This window comes from Sarcophilus harrisii, chromosome 3 (assembly GCF_902635505.1).
Source record: "Sarcophilus harrisii chromosome 3, mSarHar1.11, whole genome shotgun sequence".
Taxonomy (NCBI): domain Eukaryota; kingdom Metazoa; phylum Chordata; class Mammalia; order Dasyuromorphia; family Dasyuridae; genus Sarcophilus; species Sarcophilus harrisii.
Window position 1 is genome coordinate 405,662,074 of NC_045428.1, and position 17,058 is coordinate 405,679,131.

Below are 17,058 nucleotides of genomic sequence, written 5' to 3' on the forward strand. Positions count from 1 at the left end.
GTCACAAATCACTTGGAGTTTTGGAGTCCCTGCCCCCAGACTAGGGCAGGCCCATATCCTGGCACACATCATTTTTATTATAATTTTTAAGCAAGAATTTATGGATATACTAAGAATCAATCTATTCTCATTTTTATTTCCTAGGATCATTTTACTATATCTCATCATTAAGATCTGATGGGAGTATAGCAGTATTTTTAGACACACAAAACAAAAAATACAGAGAAGTGTCCTATTCAGTCAGCCAACCTGCTGTTTTTCAGAATTTTTAATATAACTCACCCATTGCTTAGCAGTGCTGATATTCACAGCCATTTGTGAATGTCAGTAACCTTGGCTGCACTCCAATACTATCCCTCATTTCTGCTCGTTTAAAATATCTCATTTTCAGCCCTTTTGTGCTTCAAGGATGAGTGGGGTAGGGGGTTGAGTTGCTTTTAAGACAGACAACAAACATTTATTGAGTATCTACTATGTGTAAGACAGTGTTATATATGACAAGCACAAAAATTGAATAAAATTTTTTGTCCTGAAGTTACTTCTAGCTTCCAAGGTCATAAAGGTGCTATTTTCTGTTGGACCCTCTAAAAATTCATGATTATGGTGTCTTAGGGATTTTTTTTTGCTGCTCTTTTGTAGGTAAATAAGTCATTCTTAGGTTTCCTCCCAATTACAAACCTCTAATTGGAGGAGGTTGATAAACCTGTCACATATAGAAAATCTCATGCTCCTGGAATTTGAAGAATATAAGCCAAACTTCTCATCCATTAAAAAAAAAAAAACAAAAAAAAACCCAAAAAAACAAAGCTCTCTAACAAACTTTTAGTCTAGGAGTTTTTAAAGTTTGGGGTGTCAGGGAGTCTTTTGGCTTATTGATGAGGCCTATGGATCTCTTCTTGGAATATTTTTAAATGCATAAAATATATAGGATTGCCAGGGAAATCAATTCTATCAATTGTTATAAAATACATTCACAGACCCCAGATTAAGAACCTTTGTTCTAATCTATTCCTTCTATATTCCTTACAAGAAAGAAAATAACAAAAAGACTGTTGATAGTTACTCAGTTTTGCCAACGAAAAGTAGAGAAAATCCATATCAAACTTCTTTTTGTATTTTTTTAAACTGCTATTGTGAAAATTGGGTTGTGGTGGGGAAGAGGTATTAATTAGGGTGAACCAATGAGTTTTAAAGTTTTAAAGGAGAATGCCTTTTGTGATCTTATAATGAATGTCAATAATAAATAACATTCCTTCCTCCTTCTCCCATACCCACCATGTATACAGAAACACATGCATATGTGCAGCAGCATCCCAGAGAGTTGTGGCCCAGCCTGTGTTGGGGCTGCTTTGGCAGAGATGATAACGTTGCTCCTGTGATTCTGCCACCTGATATGTCTAGAGTATGAAAAGATGCTGGCATTGCATATAATCGATAAACTCCGATACACCTCACCCCTTCTCGCTTTTCAGTCTATATACCACCTTTGTCAGCTCATCCCAACAGGGTCCCAAAGTGAGCAAAATCATGAAACCATAAAAACGTTAGGTCAAGGTGTAGCACATGGAGGGGGAAGCAGTGGGCTACATTTTCTATATTAGAACACAACGAAATGTCTATTGAAACAAAGATATGAAGGAGGATTTAGTAGTAAATTAAGAATCAAGAGCTTAATTGAAATAGGCAATAGGGTGCGTACATACCACCCATCACCCTCTTCAATAAAGTAACTTCAAATACCTAATAAGAATACGCAAAAAAGAGGAGAAAAGTCATAACATGGTAAGTATACTGGAAAGTGCACTTGGACAATCAAAATGTAGTCTCCTTGCAAGTTATCTCTTGTGGTAGTCATCCCTGTAATTAGTTATAGCACTGAATGCAGGGGAAAATATCTCAGAACAATGAAAAACAGATGGGGGGGGAGGGGAAATAATCAGAGCCTTCTGACCCTGGAGGTATCACTTATTATGTTGATTTATATGTGCAGGTACTAGACTATAATAAACTTCTATGAAGGCAAGGATCATTTCTTAGCTAAACTTTCTATCTCCTCTGAGAGGCAGTCTGGCATAAGAGGTAGCGAGCCAGCTTCACAATCAGGATTCAAGTCCCACTTCTGCCCCAAATTAGCTTTGTCACCCCAGACAAGCCCTTCACTTCTCAGTCTCATGGTCAAATCCCTAAGACTAATTTACAGAGAAGCACTTAGCACAGTGCCTGGTACATAGTAAGTACTTAATAAATGCTAATTGGTTGATTGTTTGCTATGCCTTGGTAAAATGTGTTTCCTCATTGCTTCTTAAAGATCCCTTCTCTTCCTTTTTCTTTCTCCACCTTCCCAAATCAATTCAACTCCAATAAGGCTCAGCACATGATAGACATTAAATACATGTTTATTGAAGTGAATTATTTTTAATGATTTCTAAGATTTCTAGTTTGGGCATCTTTGAATTCCAAGAACTGTAATCTTTATTAAGGCTGAATCACCTGTGTTTTTTTCTGGCCACTTATTCATGCCCATCATTATTAGAAAGTTGCTATTTTTTTAGCAGATTTAGCAGAGGCGTAATTATTTCATTCAATTGTAGTTTGTACGAAAATGTATGAGTCTGTTACTGTCAAGTGATCCTTCTCAGGATAAATACATATTTTAAAAGGACAAATTAAAAAGACTCATTTTGGGAATCCATCAATTGTTTGTCTGTGACACATTATATACTTTATCTTAAATCTTGGTAAACTCACTACTAAAGATTGAATTGGATGGAAAGATTACCAGTATTAACCTTGTCAAGAAAGAAGATCAGTACCACCAAGAGCAATTATGGCATAACTAAATCAAAGTGCCTTTAGTGAATAATTCAGTCAGTGGAGAAGAAAAATTTCTTGGTTCCCCCAAAATGAAAGAATGATTTCATGTGACATCTACTGAATAAATGACAAAATGATAATTATAGCTGAGAAAATTCATCATGGTATCCTTCTGAATTTTCTTCCTAAAGTAGACTCTGAAGTTTAATTAAAAGCATATGTAGGTAGAGTTTGATATCAGAAAATATATGTATTTTTAGATTTCACTGGATTATTGATTTTTATTTTATGGCTAATACATATTCATTTCACATTTGGACAGACACGGCAGATGGCGTTTCTCAGGAGCTGTTCTCTGCAGGCCTGGTTGATGGTCATGATGTAGTTATAGGTAAATCATTTTTTAGTATGCAGTGTTATCTTTGTCTGTTGATATGCCAAATGTAGAAATGCTTAGAAAAAATGTTTTCATAAGGGAATGATTCTCCACTTTACTTCATGTAGAAGCTTTTAAATTCTACTTGAATTTTACTTTGTATATGGTAGGGATGTATTTTATCTTGGTATGTGTTTTATTTATGTTTCTAAAAAAATAAGGTTATTTTTAAATACAATAACATCTTGCTTATCTAGGAATCATTTAAACAATTGTCTGAACTTGCCAAAATTGCCAGAAACCCAGGAGTAAGCAGTATAGATCATTGCAAAATTAAATGTCTCAAAGTCCATTTGCTCAAGCTGAAATACAATATATTCATCAGAAAATTCCCTCAGAGCTTTTCTAAGTACTTATTTTACTCTTATTTTAAACACAATTATAACAAGATTGCTTTTCCAGTTTCCAAACCGACCACACATTAGAAACTGCAAATTAAAGAGTGAACAGAGATACAAGCACACTGACACCATCAAGGAGTAATGGCCAGCAGCATGGAAACAAGGGAGTGGGCAGAAGAGCTATCTATAAATGACAAGAATTTTAAAAGCATAATCATCTGGGAACTTTAATGTATAGCTAATATCTCTGTGTAGCTCAGTTCTCCTTGAGGGCCATATTATAGTGTAGAACAGTGAATGTATTCCTAATGATGACCATGAGTCATCAAGACAAGGGTAAATTCCCTTCTATGTGCTCTGTATACGGTGGCAGAAAAGTGCTTGCTGGGGTGAGCGTCAGTTATCTGAAGAAGTCACATGTGGAAATCTTATTTTCTGGTGGTGTTGGATGTTTCATTTTGTGCATGTACAGTTATGAATGCATGTTGATCTCCACTACTAATTCACCTCAGTGATTTCCTAGAAACCATTTCATGAAATGCTCAGCTGTAATTGGAGATAACTTGGCATCTGATGAATCAGGTGACCCAAATTATATCATAAAAAACAAAGATAAAGTAACTATCAATTTCTCCAAGTATTTCCCATAGTAACATTATTCTCCTATTCTTGTGGGCTAGAAACATACTCTACAGATTGATTATTGCACTTGATTCCTTCTGCAAATGTATTGATTTTTGCCTTTCAGAAGTTAAGGTACTATCCATTACACTTTGTTCTTTCAGAGTTAACTGTACTATCCATTATACTTTGTTCTACTACCTAACCATTGTGGAATCCTGTGGGTTTCTTTTTTGTTCTCTCATTGGCTTTTAGGAGAGGACTGAGAAATGAGCTATTTATACTTTGTTCTTTGGTTCAGAGTACTTTTAACTTAAAATGATCAGTCCATTGAAAAAAGGTAAACTATTTTCATCTATGCAGAAGAAACAAAAGAAATATCTTACAATCTCCAGGTTTTAAAAATGAATTGGGATTTAATGCAAATTCTTAAAAAAATAAAGACTGGCCTTTCTTCTGCTTGGCAAGGATGTTGTTGAAAATCAAATTTTCTCAAGATCTGAGTTGATGGTAACTAGCTTTGAGTTAAACTACATGATGAAGGCAAGAAACAAGTGGGAAAAGGCTCTGCATTTTATTTTTCCTGTATATAATTTCACTTCAGTTACTATTTTAATTCAGTTTACCTTCTTTATTCCAGGATAGCAAATAATATATATGTATGTGTATATTTTTTAAAAAAATAATAAAGCCATTTCTATTTTTTATTTGTTCATCCTTCCTACTCTTCTAAAATTATTTGCTCTTTTACTAGTTTTTTTTACAATAATAATATTCTTTCATATGTGCAATATTTGAGAATGTAAACAGATGTCTACGTTTCTTCATTATGTAGAGGTGCTGAAATGAATTAAAGTAATTTAAAATGGGGTTATCCTGGTGATATTGTCTTCTGTCATGGGTGACAAGAAATGGCACCTTATTCATGTTTCCTATTATAGTAGATGGCAGATTGAGTTTGCCCATCTGATCAGCAATTAAAATATTATAAGGGTGAACAGATTATGTTTTTGAAATGAATCACGTTTCACCACACTGCTTTGGCGGGGGAGGGGCAATTTTCAATTGCACAAGAACAAAAAAATTCATAACCAATATTCTCACACAGTACTACAGAATCTATTGCTTTCAAGCCTGCAAAGTTCAAATTATAGTTTCAGATTTATAGTATTGTTTGGCAGGGACCATATAGAAGAAAAGAAATATTAACAAATGGAGTTTGAATGGGTTTTTGTTGTGGATGACTTTCCCCAATTATTTTAACAGTTTAAATTAGTTTTAAAAAATTCAAAAAGATATATGTGTGTTGTGTGTGTAAATTTTGAAGTAAGTTTTTATTATGGTATGATATGAAAAAGCCCTTACAAATGCAGCTATGGATCAGTGAATGTTAAGACTTTTACTGAAACAGTAACAAATGGAGGTTTCACAAAATCTTCAATATCTGGATCGAGGATAATCTGCCTTTGGTTTTCAAATCTTCATAAAATAAAATTTGGATTGGAGGAGGAAACTGATAGGGACATGAAATGATTTGCCTTTGTGCAAAGACAGAGAAAAACAGAAATTAGATTCAGTGCTTATAGACTAGAGTAGTAAGCCAGCTGTCATCGTACTTATGTAGAGGTGGCCTTCTAGGAAGAGAATTTGGGAAAAGACAAAATTGGTGAGCTTTCCAAGTGACTATTGGCTAAAGAATTCTAACTTGACTTTAAAGGTGGAAAAACTGGGAGATAGGATGTTATGTGAAAATATCCCGATTGTGTCTGGTTCTGTCTTGACTTAGAAATAGCAATATGCAAGTTCTAAAATTCTTTGGTAGTCCCAAATAAGAAAGGATATAGGAAGAAAAGATTAGTTTGCTTAACCTCATTTTGGTGAGAGGTTCACTTTTTGATTGAAAAGAGCTGATAAATGGCATTCCCCTTTTTAGCTGAAGCATGCAGAAATTCAGCTTCTCTTTAATGTGTCAGAGGAAACAATAATCCCAAGTTCTGCAAAAAGCCTTATGAAACATAAGAGTCTTCCTGCTCCTTTTAATAAATCCAGGAAGCTGCCCAGCAAGGTGTGGCAAGCAGAGAGAGCATCTTTGCATACTCCTGCAAAGAAACAGTTTCCCAGCCAGCTCATTCTGACTTAGCTGCAGTCAGCAAGGAAAGTTACTGGGAGAGAGGTTTTAGATGAAAATGGTAAGTGAAAGCCAGTTGGCAGTGGGCCTTTCAGAATCACACCACTGTTTTTTAACCCATGGTATCCCTCAGTTCCTGGCATGTAAATGTTTGATTCATCAATAATGTCAGGATGTGTCTTTTTGTTTTGAGCTCTTGAATATTTCTGGCAAAAAGTGGAAATTTAGAAAAAGTTGCTGGTATTGCCTTTTACACCAGCTCTGTATTGACCTATAAAGTTCCTTTTTGAAGTCGTTGATTTTAGCTCATTAGTGTGGTACACTGGTCTTAAGTGCATTAAGTCTAAAAGACTAGGTGCCTGTTGTTGTTGCTTGTAGATCTGTGTAAATCAGTTCTGTTCATCACCATGCTGTGGGGAAGGATCATGGCACTTGGGGGGACACAGATTCTCTGCCCACCCAGCTGTAAAATGCTATGATAAGCATTTCTTGATCCCCACGGTACTTAGGGAGCTAGATGAAGCCATTGTGCATAGAGCACTGAGTCTAGAATCAGAAAGACTCATCTTCCTAAGTTCAAATCTGCCCTCAGACACTTTTCTCAACTTTGAAATGAGTATAATGATAATATTATATTATATTATATTATATTATATTACATATATATAAATAACAGTATATTATTATGTTATTCTATTATACAGGATTTTTGTGATGATCAGTGTGCTAATACCTGTAAAGTGCATAGCACAGTGCCTGGCACAAAGTAGATGCTATATAAGTGCTGGTATTTCTTATCACTATTAATGGTTTCAGTCATTTTTTTAGCCTGGTGTTCAGTCTAAACATATCTTCTCTCCTGTCCTCCAACTGAGCAAATTGTCCCTTATTACAAAGATTTTTACAAAATAAAAAGCCGGAGCAGGGTGGTGGAGGGAGGAGAGAGAAAATCGGTCAAGACACAAAGCCTTGTCTAAGAGTATTCCCTCAGCCCTTGTTTCCCACATCTGCAAAGAAGGAAGAGGAAGTAGATAAGACAACTAGGTGCTACAGTGGACAGACTTCTGGGGCAAGGGTTCCTTTTTAAGTCCACCTGCAGACATTTACTAGCTACATAACCCTGAACAAGTAATTTATTCCCTGTCTGACTCAGTTTCTCCATATCTAGAAAGTGGGATGATAATAGTATATACGTACCCCTGGGTTTTTATGATGAAAAAAAGGTAATGCTTATAGAAGCCTTGTTTTTTAGACAAAGGAACCTTTCATAAACCTTGCCTGCTTCAGCACATTGCATGCCAGAAAGGGAATGTAATTGGAAGGCCATTTTGGAGGTGGGGGGAGTGAGGGAGAGGGGAGAGGAAAGATTGTTTTGGTTTGGTTTGCTTGTGGTGACTTACCCAGCATCACATAGCTGTCTATGGTAAGTGTCTGAGATTGAGACAATGCAATCTTGTTAATAGAAATTTGTACCACCCCAAACAGTAGGCGTGGTTGTTAATTAAAAAACAAATAAAACAACCCAGCATTGCTGTTTGTACAATGGCAGCATTACTGAAGCCTTATATATTTTTGTTTAAAGATCCAAGCATCTTCACCACCAAAACATGTTGCTAACAGAACCTGGGACCACTCTGGAACATGAGGATGCTTGGGATAGGTATTGTGACCACTTTACCAACAGTTAGGATTATCTCAGTTTGTGGTACTTAGTCTCTCAAATTTATAGTATATCAATGCATCCTGGTGAAAGACTTGGGGAGTAGGGAATGTGTCTTTGCAGTGAAGCCTTCTCTTGGGGTCTCCTCTTATATTGAGGTCAGTCATTAATGCTGTAAAGTATATTTACTGCTGAGGAGACTTAGAGGTCAGATCTTATTGCCTGAACTGCTTTGCCAAGCCAAGTCTCACTGTGACAATTTAATGCTAAAGTATGTAATTTTTCCAATTGTTGAAAACCCTGAAGCATGTCCCAGAATGCTGTTGTATTTTTAGTCATGCTCATATTTAATGAAGATGTGGCCAAGTGATTTATGCTCAGGAGTTGTCCACATATTAAACAAGCACCTTGGGATTTATTAGGAATTGCAGGTGCCTTGGGAGAAGAGGCATCACTAGTTTGCACTATTCTATTTATTGGAATTAAACTGGGAATATTTTCTGGCAGTATCAACAGAAGCTTTTAGGATTTTTCTTTTTTTTACTAAGCATTGCTGCTGATGATGCCAACTGTAGCATCCCGCTTCTATTTTCTCTTATTTACAACTTGTCAGAAATGTTTCTGGTAGTTAGATAAGGGAAAATACACAGTCAGCTATTAAAAGTTTGTGCCCAGGGGAAAAAAAAATATTTTAAACTTTAATGCAGGAAAGTATGGCTCTGGAATGAGAAAACCTATTTGTTGGGTAGCCCTACTACTACTATGCGACTTTGGATAAGTCATTTTTTCAGCTATGTTACTTGTAAAATGGAAGGTTGGATTAGATGTTCCTTCCAGGATAAAAGTTATGCTCCTATAAAATATCATTCTTTCTAATTTTGCAGATTGACAATGAACTTATTAATTCATTAGATAAAGATAAGTTGAGGACTCAATTAAAATTTTTAGGAGAAAGTTTTTTGTCAGGAATGTCTCAAAGCAGATATTTTTAGGGGAAGTTCTTTTAAGTAATTCCATAGAGTAGCTTCCAGTAAAGACCACACACAATATTGCCTTCTTTATGGTGAAGAAGTGACTCTAAATCCTTTTTAAAACATTAGGATAGTGTAAGCTTAAGTGATCTTCCTGAATTGCAAATTTGAGGGATGTACTATGTCACTGTCTTCTGAGGATTTGCCTTGTTAAGTTTTATGAGGCTCCTCATTAGACCTGTGACCACCAGGAGAATGGTATTATTTTTTTGGCCCCAGCAGCTCATGAAACCATTTGCAATGACACAGAAGGGTTGTGGTTTGTGTTGGAAGAGAATGATCACATTGATGAAATCCTTGAAGTATTAAACAATTCATTACCCACCTGAAAGAGAGAGGAAGGGAGGGTGTGGAGAGAGAGAGAAAGAAGGAGATTGTTAACATGTGTCACCAAAAACCACAAAGCTCAGGGATTAAATGAAAGTAAAAAGTGTAAAATGACAAAAATTAGATTTTTCTAGGAATTAGAATTGCCTTGAATCAGAAGAATCAGAGCTTGCAGGAAAAATTCTTTTTGATTGTATTCCTCACTCCTGCTATCTGTTTAGCTGTGTAGCTTTGTCTCCTCTTAGAAAATGGAGTGAAAACCACCTGCACAGTTTGGAAAGATTGGGAATAGAGTTTCTATTTTGCATCTGAGATTTGGATTGAGTGGAATTTTTCCAAATATGAATCACTATTGACATAAGGCAAAAGTTGCTTCTGTATTATTCCTTTAAAGTATACCATAACACCTTTGGTTTTCCTCATTGAGCTCTGATTCTGACATCTGGGACAATGAATTCTTTCTGCTGCACGCTCTCAAACCCTGATTCTTCCAATGAAGTCTGTCGTTGTTTATATAGCAATTCTAAGGATTATATAAGGTTCAAGGTGGATGATGAATGAATATAAAGAACTTTGTGGTCCTTAGGGCACCATACAAATGTCAGCTGCACCATGATAATTGTTACTTCTGCTGCTGCTACTACTATCAATGCAGTTAACCAGCAGTTATTAAGAACCTACTAGAGACCAGGTATTTTATGAGCTATGTGATACTCAAATGTCGAAGTGGAAACTGTCCATACCTTCAGGGAACCAATATTCTAATGAAAGAGACAACAAATAAAATACAAGTCTATACAGAATAAATCTGAAAATAAACAGAAATACATAGCAGTTAAATACGAGATAGTTTTGGAAGTAGGTCTTCGCAGTTTGGGAGAGAGGGATGGAGTTCAGGAAAAACTCCATGTCAAGCAGAGGATTCGGTCAGCTTTTTATATCTAGCTCTAGATAGCCAAATTAAGATTTTTTTTAATATATAAATATAAACAAATTGTTTTCCTTTTTTGGTATTTTTTATGTATTTTAAAACACATTATTTTAAGAAGAGATCCATAGGTGTTAACAGATGACAGAGGGGTTCATAGCTCAATATTATAGGACACATGTTCAGGCCTCCTATTTGTTACCTCCAACTATTCAGCGCATAGGCTTGGGCCTAGGATGCTTTACAAGGGTGATGTCAAATTGAAATAGAAATGGATCCCTGTAGGCCAGAAAGCCACAAGTGCTCCCTTTTCCAAATTTTATTTTTGTTTATTTTGTTAAACATTTCTCACTTAAGTGTTTAATCTGAGCCAGCCACAGGAATTTGATATCTTGTCCTCAATTACAGATTAGGAAACTGAGGACCTTTCAGTGACTAGTTTAAAAATCACAGAGCTATTAAGTAGGAAAGCTGGGACTGGAACTCTGGCTCTCTGACTGAATCTATTGCATACCTACAGATTGCACCATTGCTGGTGCTTTGAAACCAGCCAGTTCAGTTAATCAAACTTTCTTAAGTAATGGTGATTTAAAGAGGTAGATTCCAACACCAGCCTTCCTTTACAAGAACTTGAAATGAGATGGATAGACTGTACACTAAGATCTGTGAGATGAGGGCAGTGTCAGTGACTTTGGTTCCCTCTTTCGGTTTATTTGGCTGAAGACTCATCTGTGACACAGCTTTGGCTGACTCAGTCTTTTTCACTGTGGTCAGTTTGTAGTACAATTTAAACAGCAGAGAATCCATAACTGCCAACTCCTGCTGCTCACAAACCAACTTTTATGAGCTGCTATAAATTATGACCCTTAAATCATCTTACTAGTAGGCCCAGTCCTTCAATGAAGTCATTTTGCAATCCCAAAGTATATTCAAGTATTCCATTTGAGTCTATATTTGGGCAAACTCATTCACTTGTAGATTGAAACTTCTTGATTTTTTATGGATCCTTTGTAATATTAAGTTCTGCCTATATATTTATTTTCATTAATTTTCAAATTCTCTGAGGCTGTAAAAAATTTCAATTATCCATTAAATGTGCTTTGATGTTTAGAATACAATGTAAGCAGGTGTTTATCCTCATTAAGGCATTGACCAATGAGCTCACCAATGCCAATCTCTCCATGTCAAACCAAATCCATCTGTTTTTATTTGTCCAGCATGTGGAATAAGAGACAGTCATCCATGGCCTCAAGCTGTTTTCTCTCTGCATGAGATTGCCTTGATTACCCAACTAAGAGTTAGTAGTTTTAGTTGTGGTTTAGTAAAATTTGTTTTACTTCTTTGAGACTCGGTCCTTGATTTTACCTATTTCTTTAGACCTTGATTCGTGCTAATTTGGTGCTCATGATTAAAGTGTTCTGAAATTTGGCTTTATGTTTTTCATTTGGTGCCCTTTTGGGAAAATAAAGAGGAAATATTTGCCAGGCCTAGTTATGAGCAATTAAGTTTGGGTCCTTAAATTTGAAGCTGGTTGTATTTTTTCCATCCAAAATTATCTATTTGTGGATATTTTAATTGCTAATTAATTCTGTGCCTTGAGGATTATGAACTGATAATCTTCCGGCAGATATAAAAACATGGTGGTATTTTTCTCATACTCACTTTCTCAGTGTGAAGGCATTATATTTTTTCTGAATTATCTCTGTAGCTTGTTAAACAAGGTTAGCCACTTGAGGCATCTGACTGGCTTTTGTATGCAAGGAAACTAGAGTGTTCTTGAACTCAGAGTACTGCCTTATGCATCTCTCTGCCCATCCTGTTGCAAAATAAGACCTCTCCATTAGACCTGGAAGTCAGTTTGAGGGGAATATTTTGTTTTCTTGTAAAACACTTGAGACTATTCACCATAAGAGAATCTGGTTATTTATGGGCAGCTGTGAAATCAGGAATAAGAATGTTAAATTCACTTTTCTTCCACTCTTAAGCTCCCAGAAGGGCCAGATTATTAAAGATTTGCTTTGATTTGATCACAACAATCTACAATGACTTTATTGAAATACAACATGTTTAGGCACTGTTTGTTTTATTGACAAATCATTCAGTCAGAGCTCTTGGGTCATGATCTTGCATCTTCTTACTTGTCTTCAAAAAAGTTAAAAGAAAAGATTCTGGACTTTTTTATTCCTTGCTGCCTTACTTTTATTCACTTTCTCTTTGGCTATTGTGCTTCAAGGTATTTCTGTGTCTCTTCTCCTTCTCCCCAGTGCCAAAGTAGAAAAAGCTGTTTATACTTTATGCTTCTAGTGCTTCTTTTACCCCTGTCATTACCTTGCAGTTTGGCTTCCACCTCATCACTCAACCCAAATAACTCTCTCCCAAATTATCATTATCTCTTAATTGCCAAATACCTTTTCTTAATCTTCAGTCTATCCCCAAAATTCTTACCCACAGGCTTTACTCCTCGACATCCTCATTTCTAGTTTTTGTCATGCTCCTTTGTTGGTTCATCTTTTATATCAACACTAATAATGAGTGTATCCCGAACCTGTCCTGGGCTGTCTCTGATCTCTCTACATTTCCTCACTCAGATGCCAGAAAGCCCATAGATAGCCCACACATCCCAAGTATCAGGTGATCTGGAAGAAGGCGCTCAGTGTATAGAGTACATTTCCCATGGAGAAATAATGGAAAGATCTGGATAGGCATTGGAGATACAAGAGTGGAATTTATGAGAAAGACGAGGGCTGGATGGATCTTATTGAGGGTAAGGAGGTAGAGATGGGTTGTAATACCTCTGCCCTTAAACTGAGGGCCTTCAGTTGGGATCATCAATCTGCTGAAATATTATGAAATACACATCTTTCATTTGAATTTGCCTTAGCAAAACCATGTAGGGAAAGTGGGCTTTGGGTGTACTTTGTGGATCTTTTCCCAAAATATATCATCAAAGACAATAAACAAATTTTTCCCCTAACTTTATTCTGACCCTGCACAAAACCTAACTGGGGATTTTGTTTTAAATGTTTTTCATTCATGGAACCAGGGGCATTTTGTGTCCTTTCACCATGTTCACATAATTCCCATTAGTTCTAATGTGAGTTGAGTTCACAGAGGGACAGGAAAATAGCCTTGGAGGGTTTTAGAGATAACTAAGTTTAAATATTTCACTACCCAGGCTCATTTAAGCTTCACTGCATTGAAAAGTAATTCATACTAATTTAATATTTGGGGATCCAGAGAACTTCAGAGACACCTTCCAGTAATAGCCCACATCCAATTATTCTATCAAAGAAAAATTAGAATTCCTAGCAAAAGCAAAGCTCACGCATTCATCTCAAGCTCTTTCTTAATATTAAGTGACAGTTTATAGCACATGAAGAAAGTATATCCTGTGGTCTTGATTATGAAATAGATTTCCTATGCTGTTATATCACTTTGTTTTTTATATGAATAAGAGTTCACGCTAAAATAACCTTTAAATCAGAACCATTACTACTTTAATTGTAATGAGTACATATAATATTCATATTTATAAGTGTCAAATAAACCTTCTATCCCAAGCAAAGTAATTGAAGGTAAATCAAGTTAATTTTCCTGTAGCTAGTTGCCTAAATTAAAGTCGACTATCAAGGGTGCTGTTGTTGAGAAGCCGGAAACCATTTGTTTCAGTGATCCCTGTTATTATTTTAACTATTAGTTTATATACTTTACAAAGCTGTTAGTGATCGAGTTGAGGTTTTGGAGCACCCACACTATGGAGGGATGAGGTTTTATGCTACACTTTCCTGATAGGGAACCAAAGTAGTAATAATGGTTGGATTAAATAGAAAAGAGTTGGCAGACGTTCACAATAGCAGCAATAAGGACATTTTAACCTAAGCAATTAAATACTATGGTACCATCTTCTGTTTTAGGATTTACAATTTATAGACTTTATCTTACTTGGTCCTCTGTATGAATTTATCAGTGTGTCCTCCATTCCATGGTACAGATCAGAAACCATCCATGTCTTCTCAAACTGTGTTCTCCATATTTTTATTTATATATATAGCTAAGCAGCTGGGATCCGTCCTCTAGATCTCTTGACATCAGATAGGTGACACCTCCATGCATTAGTCCTCATGTTTGTGAGATGATCAGACCATCTCATTTTCCTGACCATAAAGATCTTGGATGATACTCTTTTTGCTCTTATTTCTGCATAACTTTTGTTGGAAATATGCTATAGTCTATTCACACTCAGAGTTGAGTCCCTTCATTGCCCTACCTATGTTATCCTCCAACTTGAATTCTTTGTTATTCTGTGTTGTTAAGTGATTAGCATCATTAGAATCACATTAGAATCACCAGAAGAGCACCATTTAAATATAGGATCTTTGTTTCAGGGAGAAACTTAGGCTCAGGCAAAGTTCTGCACATAACTTCTCATGTAATACTATCCATTTTAACCCTTCTGTTCAGTTTTGCATCCAGTGATTGTTCCAGATATATTTACTTAGAGACTAGAATTGTGACTTGTCTATACGTCTGTGTTTTATAATTTGGATAACAATGTAGAGTCGATCTGCGTATTTTAGACGTAGCTTGATAGTTATAAGAGGGGCTATCAAGCAAAATTATTTCTAGTGTATCAAAATTGTGTATGATTTTAACAAGTGAAAATATTATTAGAAGAGAACTTCTTAGATGCCATTTTGCTTTACAGAATTAAATCTTTTTTGTCACATAATCAGTACAATAGGAATTTATATTATCTGCAACTTACTGTTATGTGACTGACAGTATGGTCTACTGTCAATTATCATTTGCAAAAACTTGTCTTTTCCCTTTTCATACCTTTATCAAAGATCCCCTCTACTTATGTGTAAATTATTCTCATAAAAAAAATCTTTGTAGAAATAAGAAAATAGACACATGAGTTAGTATTGTTATTTTGTTATATATCACTATATTATATTAGCTATAATATATTCAGTGTTCAGTAGTATTATTTTGATCAGCCTTTTTGATAATAATAACATGCTTGATTTTTTTTTTAATACCAAAATTTTGATGTTCAACCCTTAGGAGATCACCTTGAGGATCAGTCATTAAATATTGTATTTAATTTAATTTAAGCCCAGCATGGGCTTCCTGTTTGTAATTAGTCTGATTCAATTATATTCTCCACTTTTTTTTGTTTAGTGCCATTTCTTGTTTCTCCTGTAGGACATTAGAGATTGTGATATAAAAGTTCACAGTTTTATGTAGTAACACGTCCCTTCTCCCTTCCCCTCCATCATTTCTCCCATTGTAGACATCTTTATAGATGTGACCCTCTTACCTTCTGTTATTCTTCTTCAGGATAAGTGATTTCAGGACAATCTCACATCATTGGGCTTTGCAAGCTTTTTGTAAATTTATTTCCCCTTCACCTTTCTTCACTGTTTTATGTGTGGTGCCTCATAATGTTTCACTGGAATTTCCTCCATTAGACTTAACAGATGAATTTCTGTTTTAAACTCTTTTTCTTTGCATCTCAAGATGATGAAGTATGTTTTGGCTAAGGTATTTATTCTCATAGGAGTGATTTAGTTAAGGGTAATAGTGTTTTTTAAATTATCTGCTGCCCGTGGTTCTCTACAGGAGCTTATATAAATAGGACAGTTTGGAGTTGGTTTTATTTTTTTACCCTTCTTATAGTCATTCTTTCATCAAATTTCATTTAGATTTTGATGTTTTACTAATGTGAGTGGTCTTGACAGTTCACACATAACAAATTAAATGATTTCTCACATGGGCAATTGGTCATTTCCTATTTGTTAGGATATAATCAGTTTCATTTCTTGAAATGTGATAATAGATACCTGAAGGACAGTCTTTTCTAGGTTTTTTCTTCCCTGGGTTAAATATGGCTAAGTTTCTTTTCTGATGATGTAATTTGTAGGCCTTAAAAGCAGGTAGGTGTAACAGTGGATTGAATGCTGGATCTAGAGTCAGAAGGAACTGAGCTCAAATCCAATCTTAGACCAGGTGTAAGACTTTGGGAAATTAACTTAACCTCTGTCTGCCTCAGTTTGCTCATTTGTAAAATGATGATGATAATGATAGCACCCATCTCCCAGGATTGTTGTGAGTATGATGTCAGGTAGTATTTATATGCTATATAAATGCTAGCCATTGTTGTTATTACTGCCTTTATACTTTTCAACAGTTCTCTTTCCCCTTCTGGATGTTTTCCTGATTCTTGATCTCTCTCTGAAAATGGAATGCTTTGTTTTGCTTTGTTTTTTATTTGCTTGAATTTCTTTTTTAAGCACATATATCATTCTTGTCATTCCACAGTCCTTGGATGTTTTCCATATGAATTGCAAACACATCCAAGTTTTCCCTGATTTGTATTGAATAAAATTGACTATTATAGCCAAAAAGATCACATTAGTACTTATTAAATATATCATGTTATTTTTAATATTTTTACATAAGACACAGTGTAACATTTGTGTGTAAGTACACATGTAAAAGATATTTGTTCAGAACTAAAGGACCAGAAAAGGGAATCATATGATCTCTAGATACTAGTGATACTATTTATAACCAAAGGGGAGTTGATATGCTTCATTGCTGCTTGTATAATGTTCAGAAACCAAGGAAGAATCTTAGTGAATGGAAAGATCATCCATAAGAGTACTTATGGGAAACCACAGACAAGTGTGTCTTATAGACTGAGATAAATTATGATCTCCAAACCTGATTTATATCAGTGAAATCACAGGTCTATTGAAATAATGAG

At 35.4% G+C, this 17,058-nt stretch overlaps 1 protein-coding gene across 6 annotated transcripts in view; it reads left to right on the forward strand.

Moving 5' to 3' along the window:
• The window catches only part of STK39 (serine/threonine kinase 39), a 302,550-nt gene that overhangs the window by 251,657 nt on the left and 33,835 nt on the right, over nucleotides 1–17,058 (forward strand). For all 6 annotated transcript variants that reach the window (XM_031960518.1, XM_031960519.1, XM_031960521.1 and 3 more), the window contains one exon: nucleotides 3,137–3,205. In XM_031960518.1, the coding sequence (XP_031816378.1) occupies nucleotides 3,137–3,205 (69 nt within the window). The remainder of the gene's footprint in view (nucleotides 1–3,136; nucleotides 3,206–17,058) is intronic.